The sequence below is a fragment of the Grampus griseus genome, assembly GCF_964374135.1.
Source record: "Grampus griseus genome assembly, chromosome: 5".
NCBI classification, from domain to species: domain Eukaryota; kingdom Metazoa; phylum Chordata; class Mammalia; order Artiodactyla; family Delphinidae; genus Grampus; species Grampus griseus.
Window position 1 is genome coordinate 14,080,332 of NC_138998.1, and position 26,007 is coordinate 14,106,338.

The 26,007-nt window shown below is 37.9% G+C and overlaps 1 protein-coding gene across 1 annotated transcript in view; it reads left to right on the forward strand.

Moving 5' to 3' along the window:
- Window positions 1-19,665, forward strand: part of GPR149 (G protein-coupled receptor 149) — a gene marked incomplete at its 5' end in the record, with an annotated part of 70,305 nt that extends 50,640 nt beyond the window's left edge. The window contains one exon of the mRNA XM_082654866.1: window positions 19,015-19,665. Coding sequence (XP_082510992.1) covers window positions 19,015-19,587 — 573 coding nt within the window. The 3' untranslated portion in view covers window positions 19,588-19,665. The remainder of the gene's footprint in view (window positions 1-19,014) is intronic.
- Window positions 19,666-26,007: the final 6,342 nt, after the last annotated feature.

Genomic DNA, 26,007 nt, shown 5'->3' on the forward strand with positions numbered 1-26,007 from the left:
ACTGCAAGCAATCCAGATGTCCATCAAGTAGAGAATGGATAAAAGGTGTGGTGTACCCCTACAAAACAGGGATTTTATTCAGCAATGAAAAGGAATCAACTACCAATACATACTACCACATGAAACCAATTCAAAAACACTGTGTGAGAGAAGCCGGACCTGAAAGACTATATATTGTATGATTCCATTTATATGGAATGCCCATGAGATTTAAATCTATGTATACAGAAAGCAGATTGGTGGTTGCCAGGGACTGAAAGCCAGAATAGGGAATACCTGCAAATGGACATGAGGAAAGATTTTTGGGGTAGAGTGATGGAAATGTTCTAAAACTAAACTGTGGTGATGGTTGCACAACTCAATTTACTAGAAATCGTTGCATGGTACATTTACAATGGGTGAGTTTAGCGGTATGTAAATTATACCTTAATAAAGAATGTTTGAAAAAAAGTAATAATTGCAGAGCAAGATGATGTTCTAGCCCAGAGCACACTGCTCATATTGGCTTACACAGGTATGCTTTACAGATTTAAAACCAAAACATCCTTTGCCTAAAATCCTTTGCCTAAAATCTTTCTTTTCCTTTCAGACCTTATTCTTGCTCAAGGGCCATACTACTGAATATTCATTAAGTAATATTCATTAAGTACAACATATTCTCTTCCCACTCACTTTAAAATTATGTTCCAGGGCTTCCCTGGTGGCGCAGTGGTTGAGAGTCCGCCTGCCGATGCAGGGGACACGGGTTCGTGCCCCGGTCCGGGAAGATCCCACATGCCGCGGAGCGGCTGGGCCCGTGAGCCATGGCCGCTGAGCCTGTGCGTCCGGAGCCTGTGCGTCCGGAGCCTTTGCTCCGCAGCGGGAGAGGCCACAACAGTGAGAGGCCCACGTATCGCAAAAAAAAAAAAATTATGTTCCACTGACAATTTACATCTTTTTAATTTCTAAATTCCTGCCACAATTTACCACCCCCATTTACCCTGTGTATTTTATTATTATCTTCTGTTTTAAAATTCAGGAGTACTGGTGCTTAGGGCTTACAATTATAAACACTTCTTGAAACATACCCTCTTCTACAATACTTTACACATCTGTTTTATTTACTTCTCACCTTACTTCATTTAATTCTCAAAATAGCCCTATGAAATAGCATTATTGTAATCCCTGTAATATGTTAAAGGAGACGGAGGCACAGGGAAGTCGCTTAATATCTAAACCCATATCTAAAGTGGTAGGGCCGAGATATGACTCCCAAGCCCAACCTCTTAACCACTGAGCTGAAAAGTCTCTCTAGAGCATTGACAGAGAGGGAATGTTTTGCAGTTATCTTCCATTTTTATTACAATGGCCTTGTTGCCTTGCATATTTTTACATAAAGCTCTCTAAAACAGGAATGCTCGAAGTGTATACTGCTGTTTTCCTCCTGGTTCCTTAAGACAAACCATGAAATGTGTGGGCACATTATATGAATTTGTTATGCACTCCTCCAAAATAGCATGTGTTTCATATTAGTAATAGGGGAAAAGTATAAAGATACATACAATGTGAATACACACACATTGGTTATTTGACTTCCTGGTTGAACTTTGAATTTAACCCCAATGACTAATCTCTTTATGCACATTACTTCATCCTGACATGTATAACGTATATAAGGAGGAATAACTTGAACAGGAAGAATTGGTTTGTGAAAGAACAAAGCTACTATAGATGCATTTTTAGAAACTTTAGTTGTAGCGGAGGAAATGAGTCTTTTTAAGAAAATCAAAAGCCTGACTCTAAGACTTCTTGTAAACGAGATGGGCATTGTGAAAAATGCCTCTTCCAGCAACTAAAGTTTGAGTAATTAAGGAGCAAATGATAAAAATAAGGAAATTGTTATATACTTTTCATAATCAGGGATATGAACATACACCCAACTTCAGTATAATTCCTTTTATGACATTTTAGACTGCCACTACGGATTATGAGTTATGAGAAAATATAATTTGATTCATAACTTTCAGTATTAGGATCTATTCAGCATGTTAAAAATTAACATTCTGGCACATCTAGTCCTCTGGTGAAAATAGTGTTCTAGTTTCAAGTTGACAAAATAGCCTAAAGGTATTTTGGACAGGAATTTATACAGATTTAATACCAACAAATATGCCCTGTGGTAAGCTTTGATGATGGTATTGAAGAGAGTTCACTGGGGAGAAAAAAAGTTTTAAAAAGATGCAAGTCATTTGAAAAAATAAAATATTTACACAATGTAATATTTTGGCATGGAACTATTGAGGACAAAATGTTCTCAAACCGTTTTAAGGTAATGTTTCCTACTTAACACAAATAAAATTGCATATTAGTGTACCTCTACCAGGAAAAGAAAAGGAAAAAAGCAATATTAAAAAGTGGCTCTTGGGTGAATAGTTGGATTAAAATTTCATATTGAATATTTCTTAAGGAGCATAGGATATTAGAATTTTTAGAAACAAACCTCTGTCAAAAGCTGCTATAGAGCTAGTCCTAAATAGTTCTCTTTGTTCAAACTGTACCACATCATGTAAGACTTGAGAGGCTAACCAGAGAGAACAAGTCTATTAAGCAACTCTGCAATAGCATTCTGTTAGAAAGTATGGTGGGTTGTTGGAAATGCTGGTAAGTTTGCTTAGCCCATTTCAAGAGTTTCTCTAAGGACCAAAGTCTGCATCTCCAATGATGCTATCAAAAAAGCAAGAGATGGGGGCTTCCCTGGTGGCGCAGTGGTTGAGAGTCCACCTGCCGATGCAGGGGACGCGGGTTCGTGCCCCAGTCCGGGAAGATCCCACATGTCGCGGAGCGGCTGGGCCCGTGAGACATGGCCGCTGAACCTGCACGTCCGGAGCCTGTGCTCCACAACGGGAGAGGCCACAACAGTGAGAGGCCCGCGTACCGCAAAAAAAAAAAAAAAAAAAAAAAGCAAGAGATGGGACAACAGTCAACTGCTTTCCAATCTTTCCTTGCTTTCTAAGATTTGCCAAGAATGGTTTCTTCTACTAAAACATGACCCCTGAGCTATATACACTAACCCAGATTTGACATGTCTGTGTGCCTCCCCCTTTGCTACTAAAAATATTGGGATATTCATTTTTGGCCATTTTGACCGAGCCTGGTTTGAGTCTGGAACACCCCTTTATTCCTGGATATTGTGACAGACTAGAGCCCTTGCCCTCAACCACTTGCCATTTGGGGGCTCTTGGAAAATGTTAAGACTTGTGTGAGCCACTTTAGATATGTGGTCTAGCTCTCAAGGAGTTCATAATTTTTTAAAAAACTGGTCAGAAGACTCTAAGCATGCAAAAGATATTTTCTGTAGCAGTTCTTTTCCCCACTTTTCTATTAGTCATAAAGACCAAAATTGCTTCCTACATTTTCCTTTCATTCGATACATATTTATTTAGGGCCTATTATGTGCTAGACACTGAGAATGTAGCAATGAATAGTCATCTACTTCTCTTTGCAGCATATTTTTGTTACCTAAAATCCCACGCATCATACTGGTGCAGAAAGGTTGACATGTAGATTCTTGAAAAAAGAGTCCTGAGGGAAGCAGGAAAGGTTCAGAATTCTGGAACCAAACTGTGTGCCTTCTCTTTAGGCTTTCAGTATACAAGAAGGTGGAAAGCAGGATAAATTGCATCTCTTGTTCTCATTATGTCTATTCCTAAAAAATATACGGTGACCATATTTCCTTCAACAACCAGCAAAAAAATCTGACTACTATAAACACATATGACAAGAATGGATTTTATAAGCAGGAACTGTCAGACAAAACCAGGTTATTTGATTAAAGTGTCTGACAATTAGTGATGAAGTTTCATGGACTTCCTTTAAAATTTCCCAAGGGCTTCTCAACATGGGTTTCATCAGCCACTGTCCCCATGTTGGGCCCTGAGAGAAAAGAGTATATATGTGCATCTTTGCATTGACTCCATTTGTGGAAGCTTGATTCTCCATCTCGTATTCCCTGCCTGTCCAGGGGTCAATGGACTTTTCAGTCTTTATCCTACCTGACATCTCAGTAGCATTTGACACTGTCTTTATCTTTCTTCTACTCTTTCCTTGGATTCCATTGCATTTTACTTTTCTGATTACTCTCCTATCTCTTTTGCTTACTCCTTCATGGACCCCTTTATGATCTCCCTTATCTCTGCCCATTCCTTAAATGTTTGTGTTCTTCAGGATCCTCTTCTCATTTCACACACTCTCCTGATTCAATTTCATCTCAAATATATATATAAATGTATATTTCAGATTGAATCTCTCCCGAACCCCAAGCCCCAATATCCAACCTCCTGCCGAGTTTCTCCATTTGGACACCCATCAGTCATCTCAATTCCAGCTTTCCAACACTGAACTCTTAATCTTCTCCTGACCCCTCTATCCCATGGCTCCAAACTTGCTTCTCCTCTGTGTTCCCTTTCTCTGGGAATCACACTACCGCCCATCCAGTTGCCTATGCCAGATACTTGGTCAACCTCCTTGATTTCTCTTTCTCTGTCACAACTCACATCAAATCAGTCACCAAGCCTACATCTTAAAAATATCTTGCTATTCTCATGACTCACCATAGCCATTGTTTCTCCCCTAATTTAAATCACCATTCTTTCTCTCTCAATTGCCTCTTTGCTGGTCCTCCTGTCTCTCAGTGTGAACCCTTCTAGTCTATTTTACAGACCACAGTCCAGAATAAATTTGCAAAAATGCAATTTTCATCACATCAACCCCTTGTTCAGAACACTTTGTGGTTCCTTTATCATTCAGGACAGAGTTGAAAGTTTTTAATGCGGCCTAAGTGATTGGTTCCTGTGGTTTCATCTCTCCTCTTAAACTCTTTGCTTCAGGTTTTCTAACTATTAATAATTTTACTTCTTGAATATGTCATGCTTTTTCTTTCCACCAGAACTTTGAACCCTCTAGTCAAGGATTCCCTCTCAGAGGATTCTTCAAAGATTACCTAGTACTGTATACTATTATGTGATCTCATGTCTCATGCTTCACCAGTGGTGTGTCTCTAAATAAGCCTGATATTCATACTATGATTTCTTACTACTGACCCTTAAGACAGGTATGTATACAGGTTATGTGGAAATTGAACATTACATCTTTGGGGGAGATATCTTTTTTTTTAAAGTATGCAAATCATCAAAAATCTCCTGGCGGTCCAGTGGTTAGGACTCTTCAGTTCCAGTGCAGGTTCGATCCTGGTCGGGGAACTAAGATCCTGCATGACACACAGTGCGGCCAAGGAAAAAAAAGTAAAATTAAAAAAAAAATAATAAAGTATACAAATCATGAGTACAAAATAAGGTATGAAGATGACTATTTATTTAGAACAAGAGAAGAAATCATAACAAATGTATTGGTGCCCTGGAGATTCAGGTGTCTATTTTCTGAGATCTTGTTAGGCCATTTCCCAGGTACACTCACCTAGAAATGCTTTCTGGTTGTAACCTCGTTTCCCTCCCCACTCAGGACGCTACAGCTTCCAACAGTAATCAGTTTTCAGAGTAGCCCATGCTTGTGAGTGGCTCTGGAACTTTAAATTTATGATATATCTGTCTCTTCCTTAATAGTTTTTACGTGTCCCAGCCAATGCAAATGCCCATTTGCTTTTTTATTTGTCATTCTGACTAAAGCTTGGAAATCAGAGAACAGGGGCTTGTAGCAAGATATTTCTTAATGTCCTTTTCTGAAGTGTTCAGTAAATTAACCAGGAAATTATTTACTCTGTGTGACATCACAGCTCTATCTTCATTTTCTTGTATCTTCTAAGTTAGTGGGTCCCAACCCTGGCTATATGTAGGAATCATTTGGAGAGTTCTTTACAAATATAAATTTTTGGTTCCAGTTATAAACCTGCTGAGTTAGGCTCTCCCACAGTGAGGCCAAAAATCTGTATTCTTAACAGACTCTGCTGGTGATTCTTATGGAGTCAGTTCAGCACCAATTTAAAAATGACATTTGGAAACAACTGGTCTAAAGAACTGAAGAAGCCAGGTCAAAGGCCCCACTCATTGAAGAATAAATAGTCTCAATAGGTGGATTAAATTTTCTTCCAACACTTTTATAATACAGAGAATCATTGGTTCTAAGAACCTAGATGGTCTATTGCAGATTTCTAGGACTGCCACATTAGGATAGGACTGCCAACTTATTCTGAAACCTTAACTGATAGGGAAGAGAGAAGAAACACTATGCATTGGCCCAAATTTTTAAAAAAAGACTGGAGCATCACCAATTTTCACCCTGTGAAGTTAAAAGCATGCATTTGTGCATATGGTTGTCCTATCATCTACTACACAAATGATTTACAGGAATTAAAACGAAAATCCAGGAAAAGTTTAAGTATCTGAGTAATTCCATCAATTAAAAATGCACTATCAGGCATGTTACAAACTTGTAGATTAGGACAGAGACTTTAATCTATTCCTAATGTTGTTTTATATGTGTATAGTATTCTCTTCCCAGAAATAAAAAGACTAGTTAGATATGGCATTTTCACTTCCACAGGGCTCATTTCCTCTGAAGGCAAGTGGTTAATTTCTGAAGAGTGTTCATATGGGTGATGTATAACTGTATCATTAGCATTCTCCTTCTTTGAGATCAAATAATATCACTAAGACTTTTAGCTAATTTTTTCTAAAGAAACTTTGTAATGTTTTTTAAAAGAATTGCTTTAGTATTTGTTGTGTGGGATGGAAAGATTTTGGAGACCTTGACTTCTAAATCAGTCTGAGAAAACAATTTCCACATGTCATGTTCTTTTGCTTTGTATGTAGTGAGAAGAAAGAACGAAGCAGTCTTTTCATACTCCTTTGAGTTTAAGATTTGAAAATTTACTTTCTATTTCCTTCAAAAGAGAAACGAGTCACATTAGGTTTTATCTTAAGAATAATGACTATTGTTTTAATAAAAATAACACATGCTCACTATTTTAAAAATTCAAGCAATACAGAAAAGTACAAAGAAGAGAGAAATTAACCTAAAATTATACCACCCAGGAAGAACCATAGCTCTCTATGTGCATATATAGAGAGAGGGATGGATGGGTGATGGAAGGATGGATGGATGGATGGATGGTTGGATGGATGGATGGCTGGAAAATCATTTCATACCCCCAGTCCCTGGAATAGTGTCTGGCTTATAGTAGGTACTCAATAAAAATACAGTAAATGAATGAATTGGATCAAATCATTGATTAAAATAAATGATGTGTTTTTCTGGAACAATACTGCCCAAATTGGAATCTCATTTCTATCACTTAATATGTGTTTGACCTTGAAAAAGACACTTAACATCTCTGCAACTCAGTTAACTCATCTTTAAAATGGGGATAATAATACTACTCACCTTCATCAATGACATTCTTAAGTGAAATTGGAGTGTGTGTGTGTGTGTGTGTGTGCATGCATGCATGCACATGCATGTACAGTGGTGGAAGATACAATGCCTACTAGTAGATTTGGTGTTGACTGCCATGAAACATGTTAAAGTGCCAGCAGTTTTACCTATCATTGCTTTTGCACCAGCAGTGAACATGCCAACACAGTGAAAATGGCAAATAAAGCTTTCGTATCACTATGAAAATAGTTTTGACTATACAGACCCCCTCATTTTGAGAACCACTTTTCAAACCACTTCTTGCCAAAATAAAATTTATAGCCAGAGTTATCAGGATATTAAGTCATCTTCTTTCTGTACAACTGCTTTTGGAAGTGGGTGACTCCTTTGTTTCTTTTTGTAGCCACTACTGTACATGAGGCTGAGCCATTTATTTTGTTGTTGCTTGAACCCGTGGCTGTTATTTTTCTTCATGTTATTACTGGATGAAAGAGATTCTGTGATTGGACTACATTCCAACACCTTCATCCATAAGCATAGTTGGGTTTTTGAGTTAATTAAAAATAATCTCAAAAAAAAATCTCATTTTTTTACTCTTAAGGTTGGGGCTTCTCTTCCATTGAATAGGATTTTGGTCAGCTAAGGTTTAGTCAGGGGAGCAAAAGCACTATGTTATGGGATAAGAGACTTATTTAGAACTGTGGTAAATCTAGGGAAGAGAAGAGTCTGGAAGAGAAGTTGGAGGGCCAGATGTGGAGTTACCAGTTAGTCAATTTAAGAAGCCACATATGTCTAGACCCAAAGTAGGGACACGAAGGGGGAATCTGTGTAGAGGTCTATGAAAACCTGTTGCCTGCGAATAAACCACAACCTCTGTGGAGCCATAGCCAAGCACCTAAGGGTGGATCTGAGCCACTGCCGGTCAACACTGCCAGGAGTCAGTAAGCAAAGCTAGATGTGGGGCAGGAGAGTGAGATGACATGGTGGCACCTGCCACATATCTCTTCTTCTGTCTCTGTACCTGCCTGTGAAAATAGTTCCAGGCAGTTATGACCACTACCTTGTTCCTACCTTCCAAATATTAAGCAAGCCCTGTCTTGGCCAATTCTAACCTGGAAGCATACAAGGAAGGGAATTCTGGAGAATGGAGTCTGATGGCATGTACTATCTTTTTTTAAGGTATAAATATTAGATTTATCAAATGATTTTCTAGACAAGAAGTATAAAAAAAGTTTCCAGAGAATTTCGCCACTGTTTTGCAAAAAAAAAATTTTGCAAAAAGTTAGGAGGAAATCCCATTAATTTAAATAACTCATGCTATCCACATAGGCTGTATAGAGTTGAATGATTCTTTTTTCAAAAGGATTAAAATTCTTAAAACTATAGTCACATAGAAGTCATCCTTAATTTGCTATAACCTAAGGACTGTTTGGTCCATATTCTTCAGATATTATTGTAATTGTAAAAATTTACAGTAATGTATTATTTTTATCATCAGGAAAAAGTTAGCTATAAATTATTATACACACATATATAATACACACATACACAAACCCCATATATACTCATATATGCAGGGTTCTACATGGTCTTTTAACTATATCTAGTGTTCAATAAATATTTCCTATGATTGAAGATTTAAATTAGAACTATATAAGCATCATGAAACTCTTCTTACAGGTTTCTTTCTAAACAGTGGTTTATAATCTTCTTCACTTTCTTTCTTGCTATTTTATTTTCCCACCACAGACATTTTCATTGTACAGAATGCATGGTGGCTTAGGTTTAATATATTTTGAAAGCATAAAAAATGTTCCATCAGCAACAATGTCCTATTGGTAAAAAAGGGGAGGGGTCTTTGAAGGGGCTTGGATCCATAATTTTGGGAGCAAGTTTTTAAAGGAAATTTTTATATTTCAATTTCTTTCAGAAGAGCATCCCTGCTTAGATATTTTTCAAGGAACAAAGTGCTTTCTTTGAGGCTAACTTTGCCAAAACAGAGTCAAAGAATATTGAAATGGAAGAAATGAGAGATACTTTGCAGGTCATCTGCCTGACCCACTCTTTATATAGATAATGAAATAAAAGTCTAGAGTGAATACACTACTTGTCTAGGGTCACACGGCTATTTATTTAGTGGCAGAACAAGTGTTGTAGTTCAGGGTCTCCTGAGTATCAGTCAAATGTTCTTTAAAACAAAACTTTATTGAGGAACATTTTACATATTATATAACTCTCTCATTTCAAGTGTACAATTCAATGATTTCTAGTAAATCTGTTTTAGAACATTTTCATCACACCAATTAGATCCCATGTGCCCATTTATTACTTCTTAAAATTATTTAAAAATTTTTATTTATTTGGCTGTGCCAGGTCTTAGTTGTGGCAGGCGGGATCTTTGTTGCCGTGTGTGGGATCTTTTAGTTGTGGCATGCAGGATCCAGTTCCCCAACCAGGGATCGAACCCTGGCCCCCTGCATTGGGAGTGCGGAGTCTTAACCACTGGGCCACCAGGGAAGTCCCTACCCATTTACTCTTAATCCATCACCATCACCTGTCCCAGGATACCCCTAAACTACTATCTCCATAGATTTGTGTTCTTTTGATTTTATCTTTTTCTTATATTATGCTGTCAATAAAAACATTTTGTCTTCTGTACTTTTATAAATACCATCAACATGAATTTTAACACCTTTTCTGAAGTATAGTAATCTTACCAAAAACACTGTATTTATCCTTTGAAACTGTCTTACAAATGAAAATATACATTCATTCCTGAGCTAATTCAGGTTCATGAAGTATGAGAAAAAATATTTGTGCAACAATTTTAAGTAGGGTATCCCTAACTGGTACAACACCCAATTGAATGGGTGTTTATCATTTAGATGAGAAAAACTATTTCACTTCTTAGGATTCATTTATTCCTGATAAAATTGTATATTCCAAATAGAAACAATGCATGCTTTCTTTCAAGTTACAGTTTATTCTCTATTTTGTTATAAAACAGAAAGAATTAGTTTCTTCTGGAAATAAAGAAGAAATTTATTTATTCTTTATTTCCATTTATTTCACATGGAAATAAATTTGGATACATACCAGATCTAAACTGAAATGTCATTGTTAGAGTTACAAGAGATTTAGTTTCTATTAGATCAGAGAATAGAAAACCTATCCAATAATCCCAAAAGCTCCAATTTTACACACTTAAATTCAAAATTCCCACAGGGGACTTCCTGGTGGCGCAGTGGTTAAGAATCTGCCTGCCAATGTAGGGGACACGGGTTCAAGCCCTGGTCCAGGAAGATCCCACATGCCCCGCAGCAACTAAGCCCATGAGCCACAACTGCTGAGCCTGCGTGCCACAACTACTGAAGCCCACGTGCCTAGAGCCCATGCTCCGCAACAAGAGAAGCCACTGCAATGAGAAGCCAGCGCACCGCAACGAAGAGTAACCCCCGCTCACTGCAAAAGCCCGCACAATGAAGACCCAACACAGCCAAAAATAAATAAATTAAAAAAAAAATTCCTATAGGATTTCTTATAGCCTGTGCTGATTGTGCTCATGGGCTCAGATAAAGCCCAAAAGTATGAATTGAAAATATGAGAATACCAATTTCCATAAATAAAAAATAGAGCAATTTAAATGCAATGATATATTCATTTCAGAAGCTTATGTTTTGGTTGTAAGATCAACGTAAAATGAAGATTCATGCTGAAACTTGATCATTTTTCATCAGGATGGCTCATCATTTGAAATATGTGTCATTTGAATAAAATATTAGAATATATTAAAGGCATGTGAAAAGATATGAGTTTGTTTCCCATCCTATTCATCTATAAATGAGCTTTGGAGGCGCTTTCTATTATTCTGTCAACTGATATTGAATTCTCTCTACTTTTCCAAACTGCTAACACTATAAAATAACAAAATCTATTCACCTGTGAAATCATGTAATTTTAGAACTGTAAGGAGCCTTACAGATTGTATGTCCTTTGTTACTTAATGTGTGGTCCATGGACAAGCAGCCTCAGCATCATCTGAGAAATTTTATTAAGTGCAGAATCTCAGACCACCACAGACCTACTGAATCAAAATCTGCATTTGCACAGAGCAAAAGTTTTTAATTTTGATGAAGTCTAATTTATTAATTTTCCTATTATGAATCATGCTTTTGGTACCAAGTCTAAGAACTCTTTGTCTAGCCTTAGGTCTCAAAGATTTTCACCTATGTTTTTATTAAAATTTTTATAGTTTTACATCTTACATTTAAGTCTGTGATCCATTTTGAGTCAATTTTTGAATAAAGTATGAAACTTAGTTCTAGGTTAATTTTTTTGCCTATGGATGTCAATTGCTCCTGCATCATTTGCTGAAAAGCCTATTGAATTGGTTTTGCACCTTTGTCAAAAAGCAGTTGAGTGTATTTGTGTGGGTCTACTACTTCCCGGTTCTCTATTCTATTCCATTGACCTATGTGTATATCCCTCCACCAATAACACAGTCTTGGTTTTTGTAGCTATATTGAAGTTAGGTAGATTGATTACTCCCACTATATTCATTTTTTTTCAGAATAACTTCACACTTCTGTTCATTTGTCTTTTCATATTAATTTTAGAATAAACATGTCTGTATCTGTAAAAAAAATCTTGATGGAATTTTATTGGGAAGTGCATTAAATCTATATATCTATTTGGGGAAAACTGACATTTTTACTATAATGAGTCTTTCAGTCCATGTACATGTTATGTCTCTCCTTTTATTTAGAACTTCTTTGATTTCTTTCATGAGTCATGTAGTTTCCAGCATGTAAGTTCTACATAGGTTTTGTTAGACTAACATGTATTTCACTTTTTTGAGGAATTGTAAATAGTACTGTAATTACCAATTTTCACATCCATACATTCATTTGCTAGTATACAGAAATAGAAATGATTTTTATGTTTAACTTGCAGGCAACCTTGATTAGCTCATTTATTAGTTCTAGGAGTTTTTGTAGATTCCTTGGGGTTTTCTGCTTAAACCAATCTAAGTGATCTAAGTACTGACAGTTTTAGTTCTTCCTCTTCTTGACTTATTGCACTGGCTGGAACTTCCAGCACTATGTTGAGCAGAAGTGGTAGGAACTGACATCCTTGCCTTATCCCTGCTCTTAAGAGAAAGGAGTCTCTTACCATTAAGTGTAACATTAGCTGTAGGGTTTTTATAGATGCTCTTTATCAAGGAAAAGAACTTACTCTTGATCTTACTTTTCTTTTATCATGAATGGATGTTGAATTTTGTCAAATAGTTTTTCTGTATCAATTCATATAATCATGTGATTTTTCTTCTTTAGCCTATTAATATGGTGGGTCACATCAACCTATTCTGGAATATGGAAACTAGCCTTGCATCTGGAATAAACCCCACTTAATCATGAAGTTTAATTCTTTTTATTGACTGCTTAATGCCACTTGCTAATATTTGTTAAGAATGTTTGCATTTATATTAATGAGTTATAGTTCTCTGTAGTTTTCTTTTTTGGATTATCTCTGTTTAGTTTTAGTATCAGGGCAAAATTTTAAATCATTATAAAATGACTAGGAGATGAAGATTGTTAAAGTAGCATTAAATCATCAACATCCTCCTAAGCTCCTTATCTCAACTACTAGTACTAGACACTAGCAATAGAATCTCAAAAGCATCGTGGTTTCCTGTCTCTTACCTCCCCAAAATAGCTAATAGTTATGCAGCACTTACTTTGTGTGAGGCACTCAAATAATCATTTTACATTCATTAACTCATTTATTCTTCATATTTTGCAAATGAAACAACTGAGGCTTGAGAGGTAAGGATTACAAAGACAGTGACTCAACCGAGTTCAAAGACAGGTATACACGACTCCATAGCCATATTTCACCAGGACCCTCCACAATCTCAAGAGTTTTGCCTATGCAATTCCCCTATAGTCCATCCCACATACGTGTTTCTACTATCAGTACTGAAGTTCAGATTCCCTTTTCTTTTGTACACAATGATTTTTAAAACTACCTAATTGGTCTCCCTACCACCACACTCATCTTTCCCAATCTGTATTTCACAGGCTACCCAATTATCATGTTAGACCAGAAGAGGCATAGCAGAAAGCATATGGAATCTGAGATGAGTATATATCACAAATCAAAACTTAACTTCCTGTGTAACCTAAGCAAGTTAATTAACCTCTTCACACCTCAATTTATCTATAAAATGAAAATAATTTTACCTTCCTTATGGAGTATTATATTAAATTAGATTTCACATGTAAAGTGCCAAGATGAAGCGCCTGTACATAGTAGACCTTCCATATATCTTAATTTCCTTCCTTTCAATAAACAAAAATAGGTGGTTCCTGCTTGCCTATGGGATACAATCAGAACTTGTTATCCTGGTGGACAGGGCTCTTGGCCCTGGGCCCAAACTCTGTTGTCAGTCTCATTTCCCTCTACTATGTCATTTCCCCAAAATTCCAATTGCCTTTGTTCTTACTGTTCCCTCATCCTGGATTACATTTTTCCTACTTTTCTGCCAACTGAAGTTATCTTTTAGGACCCTATTTAGAAACCATTTTCTTTTTTTCAGTTTGGAATATGGCATTTGACTTTATTCTTGACAACGTTCAGGTGGTTTTACAACAATCTTGTGGAAGCACATTAAAGTTACCTAAATATTACCAGGGAGCCTGGTGCTCTTCACTTGCTGTGCCATAAGTGCTTGTGAGATATTTGAAAGTGCATTATAGTAATGCTCTGAGTTTTCTCATTTTAAATGTCTTTTTCAGCCAAGTGTTTTGTACATATATTTTCAGTAAGTGCCAAATATGTCAGTATTGCATGTAAATAATTGTTGTGGGGTTTTTGTTTTGTTTTGTTTGGTTGGTTGGTTTTTTGGCTGCACCGAGTGGCTTGCAGGATCTTAGTTCCCCAACCAGGGATTGAGCCTGGGCCCACAGCAGTGAAAGCACCGAGTCCTAACCACTTGACCACCAAGGAATTCCTTTTTTTTTCTTCTTATAATTGTGTTAATTCTTTTACTGTAGCATAGATTCTATTTACAAAATGTTTGTTTATAAAGTTTTATGGATTTTTACAGTCAAGTATAGAAACGCTTTTCTTTTTCTTTTTCTTTTTTTTTTTGCAGTACGCGGGCCTATCACTGTTGTGGCCTCTCCCGTTGCGGAGCACAGGCTCTGTACGCGCAGGCTCAGCGGCCATGGCTCACGGGCCCAGCCGCTCCGCGGCATGTGGGATCCTCCTGGACCGGGGCATGAACCCGTGTCCCCCGCATCGGCAGGCGGACTTCCAACCACTGCGCCACCAGGGAAGCCCTAGAAACCCTTTTCTTGAAGATCTTCTCTAAAGACTCCCTTCACTTCCTAAAGTGAATAAATCCCCCTTCTCCCTTGTTCCCACATGACACCGCAGGTTCCAGCTGGATTAGGAGAGTGAGGTGTTATTCATGTTTTATTCGCTAACACTACGCCTTGAAGTAGCAAAACGGCTAAAAACAGAGGGCTTAAGACAGATAATCCTGGATTTGGATTTGACTGCCATTTACTAACTGGAGTTACCTCCCTGTGACTCAATTATGTACTCTATAAAATTGGGGTGACGAGTGTCTCTATTTAATAAGGTTGATGTGAAAATTAAATAAGAAAATGTATATAAAGTACTTTAGTAAGAAGTCTGATATATGGGCTGTGTTCAGCAGATCAGTAAATATTTGTTATGATGAATATCAATCCTAAATCTGTCACTCAGTTGTGAGACTTTTCATCACTAACAAGGCAAATCTTAATTTATAGCTCAAAGGTCTGTGAGAATTAAATGGGAAATGTGTTAAAATACCTAACATTTTCCATGCCACATAATAGGACCTTTATAGAGGCCCTTATTTTCTTATTCTTACTCTTTTCTTTAAGCAATTCATGTGTGTGCTTCTTTTTGGTTTACTAAAGATTTAAATGAAGTAGACAGGATGACACAAGGAATATTTGGGGACTTGAATATATGAAAATATAGTAATCACACAGTTTTAAATAAAATTCCAAAAGTAAATTATTAAAAGTCTAGTTTAGGGTTTCCCTGGTGGCGCAGTGGTTGAGAGTCCGCCTGCCGATGCAGGGGACACAGGTTCGTGCCCCAGTCTGGGAAGATCCCACATGCCACGGAGCGGCTAGGCCTGTGAGCCATGGCCGCTGAGCCTGCGCGTCCGGAGCCTGTGCTCCGCAGCGGGAGAGGCCACAACAGTGAGAGGCCCGCGTAACGCAAAAAAAAAAAGTCTAGTTTATTGTTTTTCTTACAAAGATCTTACTCTCCCTGCTATTTTTTTGTGTCCCTATCTCTTCTCCTCCAAGCTCTCTTAGATGGTCTGCTTGACTTAATTCCTCAATGTCTGTACTTTTTGATGCCTGAAAGTCACCTAAATCACATAAAGATCATCTATATGATTTTAATTTAGATTAAAATTGTCAGTCACTTGGATTATTCATGAGTTAGTGATAGAATTCTAGCTTCCTGGACAGAAAACCCATGATCCGCCATCCCTGGCTAAAGCAGATTTCTTTCAAAGTAACAACATAGTGCAGTGGGAAGAGCATTTAACTGGGAGTTAAGACACCTGAGTCCTGGTGCCAGTCCTCCTACTATTACCTGTGTGACCCTGGGCAGGTAGTTTCACCTCTCTGGCTGTCAGTTCTCCCTTTATAAAATGGTCTCTGGTGAGTCCTATGATCCTACATGCTGTAATACATCTTCCATAAATTGAATGATTCAGATAATCAACAGAAACTTCAACTGTTAGGAGAGATATTTTGGAGCAACTCCTTTATATTATAATTTCACCCTGATTTCACTTAGAGGCTTATAGTGAAGAAACAAAAAGTTCATTATGCTCAAGGTCAGTTAGTCTGAATCAATTATCACAGCAGATTATTTGTGCTAATGTGTTTCCATGGCATGATCTCTCCTCCTGAAGCATTTCTGAGGTTTTGAAAACTGCTTTTCATTTTCAAATAAAAATGCTCCCAGCCACCTACACTCAGGAATACAGCAATAATGGATTGGCACTATTCCTGACAGCATATGCTAATTCATAGGCTTTTAAATGGAAAGAATGCAGAGACTACGAAATGAGTAGTTTTATGTTCTCTGAATCTACCACTTTTTATCATGCAATAAACTTTCACATACAATTCAGTCCCTCAATATCCTATTTTATTTTCAAAAAAGAGTATGTTCCGGGCTTCCCTGGTGGCGCAGTGGTTGAGAGTCCGCCTGCCGATGCAGGGGACGTAGGTTCATGCCCCGGTCCGGGAAGATCCCACATGGCGCGGAGCGGCTGGGCCCGTGAGCCATGGCTGCTGACCCTGCGCGTCCAGAGCCTGTGCTCCGCAACGGGAGAGGCCACAACAGTGAGAGGCCCGCGTACCGCAAAAAAAAAAAAAAAAAAAAAAAAAAAAAGAATATGTTCCAATATGACCTTCTGATGCACTTGTGACTATCATCAGGTATTATATAGGGCTGTTAAAATAAAAATAGATAAATTTTAAACAATAATACAGGTATCCCCTGCTTTTCGAAAATTCACTTTTACTCCACTTTGCTTTTACGAAAGACCTACATTAGAACCAGTTTTCACTAACTGAAGGAAATCCAAAGAGGATTTTTGCTTTAAATAAGAAAGGCAAAAAGTGAAAATAACATTCAGTTTTTGTTTTGCAACAAGCCTTTATAGAAGCAGTGCACACCCAGAGCTGCGAGAACCGCAGCACTCAGCTCCTTCTCTGGAAAATATACTCAGCATCTCGGCATCAAGCCACCATAGCTTTGAACTGTGTCTATGAGCATCTGTGCTTTATCTCAATTAATTTTGTGCATCTGTTGGCAAGATGTGTCCTAGGGTAATTGCTTCTTCACTTTACGCCATTTCAGCTTATGTAAATTTTCACCAGAACAGTCTACTTTCAGATAGCAAGGGAAACATGTATTTTTAAAAATTGATCTTACGGGCTTCCCTGGTGGTGCAGTGGTTGGGAGTCCAGCTGCCGATGCAGGGGACGCGGGTTCGTGCCCCGGTCCGGGAGGATCCCACATGCCGTGGAGTGGCTGGGCCCATGAGCCATGGCTGTTGAGCCTGCGCGTCCGGAGCCTGTGCTCCGCAACAGGTGAGGCCGCAATGGTGAGAGGCCCATGTACCACAAAAAAAAAAAAAAAAAAAAAAATTTCCCTAAGTAGATGAGAATACAAACTGTTCTTTAATGTGGGACCCTGGTCCTAGGCTTTCTCTAGCTACTCTTAGGTCCAGATACAAAATGCCCATGGAAAATAGGGTGACCAACTGTCCTGGTTTCCCTGGGACTGAGAGGCTTCCTGGGATGCAGGAATTTCAGTGCTGGGACGGTCACAGGCAAACTGGGAAGGGTGATCATCCTAAATTGGCAAAACATTAAGAGCCCTCACGCCCATTCCCCTGGTGGAAAGACACATTTAAGCCAATCCAGTGAGTGATTCCAGGCTTTACAGATGGTGGGCACACGTATAAGAAGTGTCTGTTAACCACCCCTCCCCTCACCTTCTGTTTCTGGGCTACAGCATTTCTTTAGTTACAGCAATGCATCTTGAATCTCACCACGCAACAGAATCACCTAGAGGGCTTGTTAAAATACAGGCTGCTGAACTCCACCCCTAGCGTTTCTAATTCGGTAGGCCTGGGGTAGGACTCAAAAATCGCATTTCTCATACGTTACCAGGTGATGCAGATAATGCTGGTCTGGGGATCTAGCTTTTAGTACCACTGCTCTAAGGTTGGCATATTACTGTCCTTTTCTGAAACTAACATGTAATCCAAAAGAATCAACTGAAAGTATGAAGGCATGAATCAACAATATAAAGTACAGACTATCATAAGAATTAGTCTTCATTTCTTAAGCAGTCCTCAGTGGTGAGTACAATTTAAAAACAAAATTTTAATACTTCTAAATATAATACAAAAGTTTTGCAGGGATGTGAGGGCATTCTCTATTACTGGGTTTACTTTAATGACTGTGATTTCTCTGTGGAAAAGTAAGCACACTGTACCACACAGTTCTGGTGACATTTGGTTCCTCTTCTGTGTGCTCAAACCTACAGTCGAAATATTCTTTGTATTTAATTTGAACCATAGTTTCACAGGTGTCACTCTCTCTGGCATACTAAACAGGAAAAAAAAGTGCATTTTGATAACACATTCTGCATTTCTTTCAACCTTTATGAAAGCTTTTTAATGTAACTGAACATGTTACAAAAATATAAAAACAATTCCAGAGTATAAATATGCATTCGATTTTATGCCCGTATTCTGCCCATCTCCTGCTGGCTACAGTACACAAATTTTACCTTAAACTGTGGAAATATGTCCCTTTATCATCAAAGATAGGTTTCTGACTGCCCTCATTTAGATGTAGTATTTGACCTAGGAGAAACTAAGCTACAGAGCTTTGATGACAAAATTTCAATCCCATATCTGTAAAAGGTTTCTATGGAATTGGGTTTGAAATAGAGAAACTTTACCATTTTGATGAATAAAATGAATTACTAAATGGTCCAATCTCAGACACCAGGTTTCAATAATAACCATTTTGTTTTTGTCCCCAGCGTTCCGGTGGTGCCCTGGCCATTCCCCTATGTGCATTCCAGGGGACCGTGTCTCTCCAAGCCCCAACCGGGAAAACCCTATCTCTTTCTACCTATGAGGTGAGCACAGAAGGACAAAAAATTACCCCAGCCTCTAAGAAAATAGAAGTCTATCGATCCAAAAGTGTTGGCCATGAACCAAACTCAGAAGATTCTCCCTCCACATTTGCGGACACCAGTGTGAAAATACACTTGGAGGTTCTTGAAATTTGTGATAATGAAGAGGCCTTGGACACGGTGTCAATTATTAGCAACATCAGCCAGTCCTCCACACAGATCAGATCTCCTTCCCTACGCTACTCACGGAAAGAAAACAGATTTGTTTCATGTGATTTAGGGGAAACAGCCTCATATTCTCTCTTTTTACCCACAAGTAATCCTGATGGTGATATCAACATCTCCATTCCAGACACTGTTGAAGCACACAGGCAGAACAGTAAAAGGCAGAGCCAAGAGAGGGACGGCTACCAGGAGGAAATCCAGTTGTTAAATAAAGCTTATAGGAGAAGAGAAGAAGAAAGCAAGGATAACTAGTGATCATTTGGCCTAATAAAGGCAAGAATGGCTCTGCAACTTCAAACTACTAAACTAACACCTTTGTTCTGAGGCTATTTGATTTCCTTTTTTTTTTTTTTTCTTTGTGGTACGCGGGCCTCTCAGTGTTGTGGCCTCTCCTGTTGCGGAGCACAGGCTCCGGATGCGCAGGCCCAGCGGCCATGGCTCACGGGCGCAGCCGCTCCGCGGCATGTGGGATCTTCCCGGACCGGGGCACGAACCCGTGTCCCCCGCATCGGCAGGCGGACTCTCAACCACTGCGCCACCAGGGAAGCCCTGATTTTCTGTTTTATTTGTTGGTTTACATAAGCTTTACAGACTTAATAGTTAATTATTTTTAGTGCAAACAGCTGGAACTAGTGCAAACACTTGAGTGCTTTTTAAGTGTTACTTATAGATCGCGCACACTGTGGCAATTATAAGATTCTGTTTCTTATCTGATTTCTAAAAACCTTCTCTAAATCAAACCTTGGTCTTGTTTACTAATGTTTTCGCCTATGTTTGTCAACCTCAGAGTAAACAGAAAATTGTATAAGCTCAATGAATATACTGTTCTCATGCATGTGTTTCTACACATAAAGTTGGCCTTTACAGCAAGGGGAAAAATATTTGGGGAATGGAAGAAATGTAGCAAAACTCTGAGTTGAAGAGGCTTCCTAAATGTGGCTAGCAAAGCAAGCTTATTATTACAGTTACTGCTTTAGCTTTACACTGATGTCTAGGAAATATACTCCTGTATAAAACGGCAAATTAGCTTCCAACTTTGAAACGTGCATGTCCCTAGTCTGTAAATAGTTGTTCCCTTCATTTCTATAAAATACAAATTGTTTACTGAATTTTTTTTCTTTCTCTCTTAAATATGAGAGTTTTCCTTTCACCTTTTCAGTATGTTGACTGCTCTTCAAACAGATATGTTGTATGTTAGACGTAGCTCTTAAACATATTGGAAAAGTTTGTAGATGTATACTTATCATTTCTAGAATTCTTTTGTTTATTTGAACAGAAACTAGGGAAAAACACCATAAGATTAAGTTCTGTGAGGTGCACCCAAGTAGACTAAAAAACTTCTGGGCAGAGCAGAGGGAAAATCCTCTAAGTCCAAACAAAAGTATCTGTTTCTAAAGTGGCAGATATGGCAGACCTTCTTCGCCACTCTTGAAGCACGGAAAATTTTAGTTCACATATTATTCTAAGTTTAGGTGCTTTTTCATTTCCTTCCCAAAGATATGTGTATCTCAAGCAAAGAAACAATTCAATATACTTTATTAAGTGATTGTGAGGTACACATATCAAGATTAATTTTAAATATGTTACATTGCAAAAATGCAGATATCACCTTGTCAGAATATTAGTGACGTATATTTCAAAAAAAAAAATTAGAAAGTGATTTTTCCTCAAATTGCTTTATTCTGATCTTTCTGTAAACATATATTAAATGTATTACCTAAATGTTTATTTCCAAAGTTATTGAGTTGACATTTTACGTTTTAAACTTTGTACACTCTCAACTCACATATCTTAGTTATTATTTACAAACTGAGTGAATTATTTTTTAAACGATTTATTCTGGTTTCTATTTCATTATATTGAATCAGAATTCTAAATTACTTGACATGGGCTTTCAGACTGTTTTATCTTCAGATGATTATTTTGCTACCAAGAAGTTATTTTCAAAATAATTATCTCAGTGGACTTTCCCTATCTTTCACCTAACTTCTCAATATATCATTATCTAAACTTGGGAAGCAAAGGTAATGCCACTAGTCATGTTTGTAAAGAAAGCCTCAAATAATGCATAACATATAAATTCAAATTCAGATGTATTCTCATTACAAATACATTTAACTTAAGATAATACTTTTTATCTCCAAACTTGAGGGTTAATTTAACATAACGACAAATGGCCAGATCAATCTGATGTTATAAATCAGCAGCATTAAATGTCTGTTATAAAAGCCAAAGTTGAATTGAATATTCTAATAATGCTTTGTAAAAGACAGGTTTTGATATATTAAATTTAGATGTATAATTTTATAAAAGAGAAAAGTGATTTTGCTGCTTAAAGTATAATTTCTGGCAGCAAGAAAATTAGAAACAGAATCATAATAAAACTGAACAAAATAATAAAGAGAAATCCTTTATAACTGCACAGCACTTTGAGTGGAGAGGAGATGATGAAAAACAAGATTTAAAGAATACAAGAATTGGATTGGAAGACAGTAATACCCATTTTCTCTCCTGTGTTCCATTTTATTTTCACTGGACTTGGGCCTATTCTGGGGGAATTGAAAAACAAACAAACAAAAAACCTAGGATATTGTATCCCCATTTAACTGTCCTTGGTTGTTGAATTAACTGTATAATGGATACACTTAAAAGTTCAGACGTATTCATACAATACCAGGATTATTTACCACAAAGCCACAGACTTTGGCATCACATTACTAACCTGTAACAGTTCAAACTTCAAGGCAACAGTAGTGAATCTACAAGAAAACTCTACAGGGGGCTATGCCTAAGCATGAACAGCTTCTACCAATCCCTGTTAAGAGAGGGGATGGTTCAGCTACACCGGTATAAAGTCTACTTTCTCTTTAATGTGATTACAATTGTAAAAATGCATTCTGGTATAGGACATACCCTTATAGATATTTTGTGCTATATTTAAATATCTTACCTTTGCATTGTTATATTGTTCTTATTATTAATAAATGCTCTATTTCATATAGTTTATCTCTTTTCTCTACAAATTGATGTATCTGAAAACAAAAACTATTTACCTAATAAAAATATCACCATCTGGTGGTGACTTTTATAAACTGAAAACACATAATCCCTAAGATTTCCCCAAATATAAACACATATTACATAATCCCAAAGACTTCCAAGAATTATGACTGAGGCAACCATTTTGAAGACAGCGAATATCACAGTATTACTTGGAATATAATTTAAAAAAAGGCTTGGTTATGCATTACTTGGAAGCTTTTTCTCAACATAGTTCTGTAGTATTGGATTTCATAAATAGATTTTCTCTTAATTTCTTATACTATTCAGCTACTCTCATTCATGTACTCATCATAATATTTAATGAATGCCTATTTCATGCTAAAACTAGCTCTAGGTACACAGGATTATAACTGTAAACAAAACCAAAACAAACATATATACTGTGAACGGACTGTTAGCACACAGTCCACACGAGACTCCCCTCACTTCTGACACCACGTGCAAGTTCAGGGTGTTCCCTAAGCCACTATCAATGTTAATAATTCACTAGAAGAACTCACAGAACTCCTTGAAAGTTGTATACTCACAGTTATGGTATATTACAAGGAAAGGATATGGATCAAAATCAGCCAAGAGAAGAAGCACATACAGCAGAATCCAGAAAAAAGGCCTAAGTGTGGAGCTTCTGTTTTCCTCTCCCCGTGGAGTCAGGAACAGCAGTACTTCCCTAGCATCAATGTGTGACAAAACACATGGAGTACTGCCAACAAGGAACAAATCTTGGTGTCCCATCTTTAATGGGGCTTCATCATGGTAGGAGTAGGGTAAGCATGGTTGACTGCTCATAAGAGTGATCTCAGTATCCAGCTCCTCGGAAGGTCAAGCTTATATGGAACGAATAACTCAAAGCCTCCACCCTAAATCGTATTGTTACTGTCTGGCTGGTCCAAGGCCTCCAAACAAACAAAGTCACTCCTATCAGGCATAACATTCCAAGGGTTTAGAGATTACCTCCTCAGAAGGGCAAAGGCCAGCCCTCTCTTTGGATAGGATTAAGTTCTTCACTACACATATGTAATGTATATACATATATATGTATATGTATATGTGTATGTATACATCTCAGGTAATGCTAAGTAGTTTGACAGGAAATAGGCACCAGAGATAATAAAAATGAAAAGAAGAAAAATTAGACTAAAGGGATAATGACAGGAGGAGTGCTTTTTCCAATATTTTAGTGAGGAAAGGCTTCACTGATTAAAGTAACATTTCATCAGAGACACAAGTCCAAGATCAAGGTGTTGACTGATTTGGCTCCTGGTAAGAGCTCTCTTCTTGGCTTGTAGACAGCCTCTGTCCTCACATGGTCTTTCTTCAGAGGGAAGACAGAGCAAGCTCTCGTGTCTTTTCTTTTAAAACATTCAAACAGTCCACGCTATTTCCTTCTCATTTTGTCCCTACCATCTCCAGTATGACTACCCAGTCTTTCTTACTGAACAGTTCACATACTTGTCATATCCGGCGTGCCCAATGGGTACATTTATTGGAACTATTCATTCCTATAATATTAATATTTGCCAGAACTCCCAAAATGTATAATCTCAGTCTGCTCTCTCTGCGTCTTTAACTCATATAACCAACTGCTTTCTAGACATCTCAATTTGTATGTTTTACAGGCACCTCAAACTCTACAAGTGTTAATTATACACATTAACTCAACCCTCCCCCAACCCCCCCCCCCAAATCTTCCTCGTCCTATGTTCCTCATATCTCAGGATATGGTACCTTTCTATTAGGTCATCTTTCAAATCTTAAATTTGGGAGCCATCTGACCCTTTCCTCTAATTCTCTACATCCAATGAATCATTAAATCTTGGCAATTATTTTTCCTAGCAACTCAATTCCAGTCCTTCCTATATTCTATCTTGCTCTGTCATCTCATTTTGTCTCCCCTACACCACAGCCTGTTAACTAGTCTCTCTACATCCACTCTTGCCTCCTCCATTCCTTTCTACTCAAAGCAGTCAAAGTAATCACTCCCCTACTTAAAATGTATTATTGTTCTTTCTGTGGCATGTAAGATCTTTTATGGTCAGGCTCCTTTCTATCCCTTTGGCCTTCACCACCAGTCTCTTTAAGTTTCAGTGTGGAATTTTCCCACTTCCCAACATTTTATCATCTTTCTTCAAGCACATCATTCCCTCCACCTGTAATAATCTCTTCCCTCCCCATCAGTTTAGCTAAAGTCTACTTATCTCAGTCACTGCTTACCCTCTCATTCCTTAGAAAGAACCTGACTCCAAAATTAAATTCTTTTTGCTGTAACATCTCATGGCTGTTGCGAAGGGGTACTTTTTCCTCTACCCTCCCATGTTTAGTTCTTGGAGACTTGCAGACTAAACTGACAAAAACAGATTAGCAAGAGATAAAACAGATATAATCACATATCTATGGGAGTTCACAGAAAAATGTGACTCGAGGCAGTGGTTAGAACTTGGGGCTTATATACCATCTTTTAAGGAAGGGAAGGAGGAGAATGGTATTTATGGGAAAACAAATGACTTTTGGGAAAGATAAATGAGCTCTTATGAGAGTAGATGGAAAATATGTTGGTTTTGTTATAAAGTCTTTTTAGGTGTGGTACTGATTTGCAGTCTCCAATGACAAAAGTCAGTCTTCCCTGGTTCCTCTCCCAAGGAAGGGATTTATGGCAAGAGTTCTTCTGAGTTCTTTTGAGAGGCTCTGTTTTTAGGCAGATAAGAGATTTCAGGAACTCAAATGCCTCTGTTCAAAATAATTTGTCTGCCACAGAGATGCATTCTGGAACCCTTCATATGGCATTTTCCTTCCTTAACTCACAACACACATTTCTTTAGCCTTTATCTTCTCCTCAAGACTGTAAGCAAATAAAAGCTGATGCCAATCTTCTCTTGTTCAGTGAGTATTCCCAGCACCTTTAAATCAGTCACATGTGTAAATGAACTAGATATTCCCTGGTAAACTTGCCAGCCTATGTGGAGCAGACACTTGATTATACAAGAATAGCCTGTGCTAATCAACAATAGACGGCTTCACATGAACATAGGAATCTTCAGCTGCTGTTTTATTTAAATTGCCTAAGTGCTCTGCACTGAATTTGGGTAGAGAGGCTCATCTTATGCCTTTGGATAAAGGTGGTAAACGACGATAACACTTTAAAAGAGGCAGGGACATTTTTATACTTATAGATTTGAAACAGATGCTAGGCTGTTTTCATGACATAACCACTAGTTTAAAAAATAAGAAAAAAAAAGGAATTCATTTCATTTTTTTAAGGACTTTAGGAGACAAAGCATTCGATCCACAGGTTCTTTTACTGTGCCAATCGACGTTTACAGGGCCTACTGGGAAGCAAACTCCGGATTTTACCGTGAGAAATAAAGTAAAACCCAAAACCCGTTTCCTCACATGCTGGGCGTCGGGAAAGAAAACCTGTGCGCCTCCTGCTGGCTCTGCCTCCAAAGGTACAAACGTAAACAATTGAGGGCACACCAAAGATTTCACCTGATCCAACCCGGGGAGCTCCAGGGCCTACGGCCCGTGACGTCACCGGAAACGTCTGCTTGTGACGCTCAACGTCCCTCCCTCTTGAACGCGGCGCCGGAAGCAAAACGGAAGTGGACGCGCACC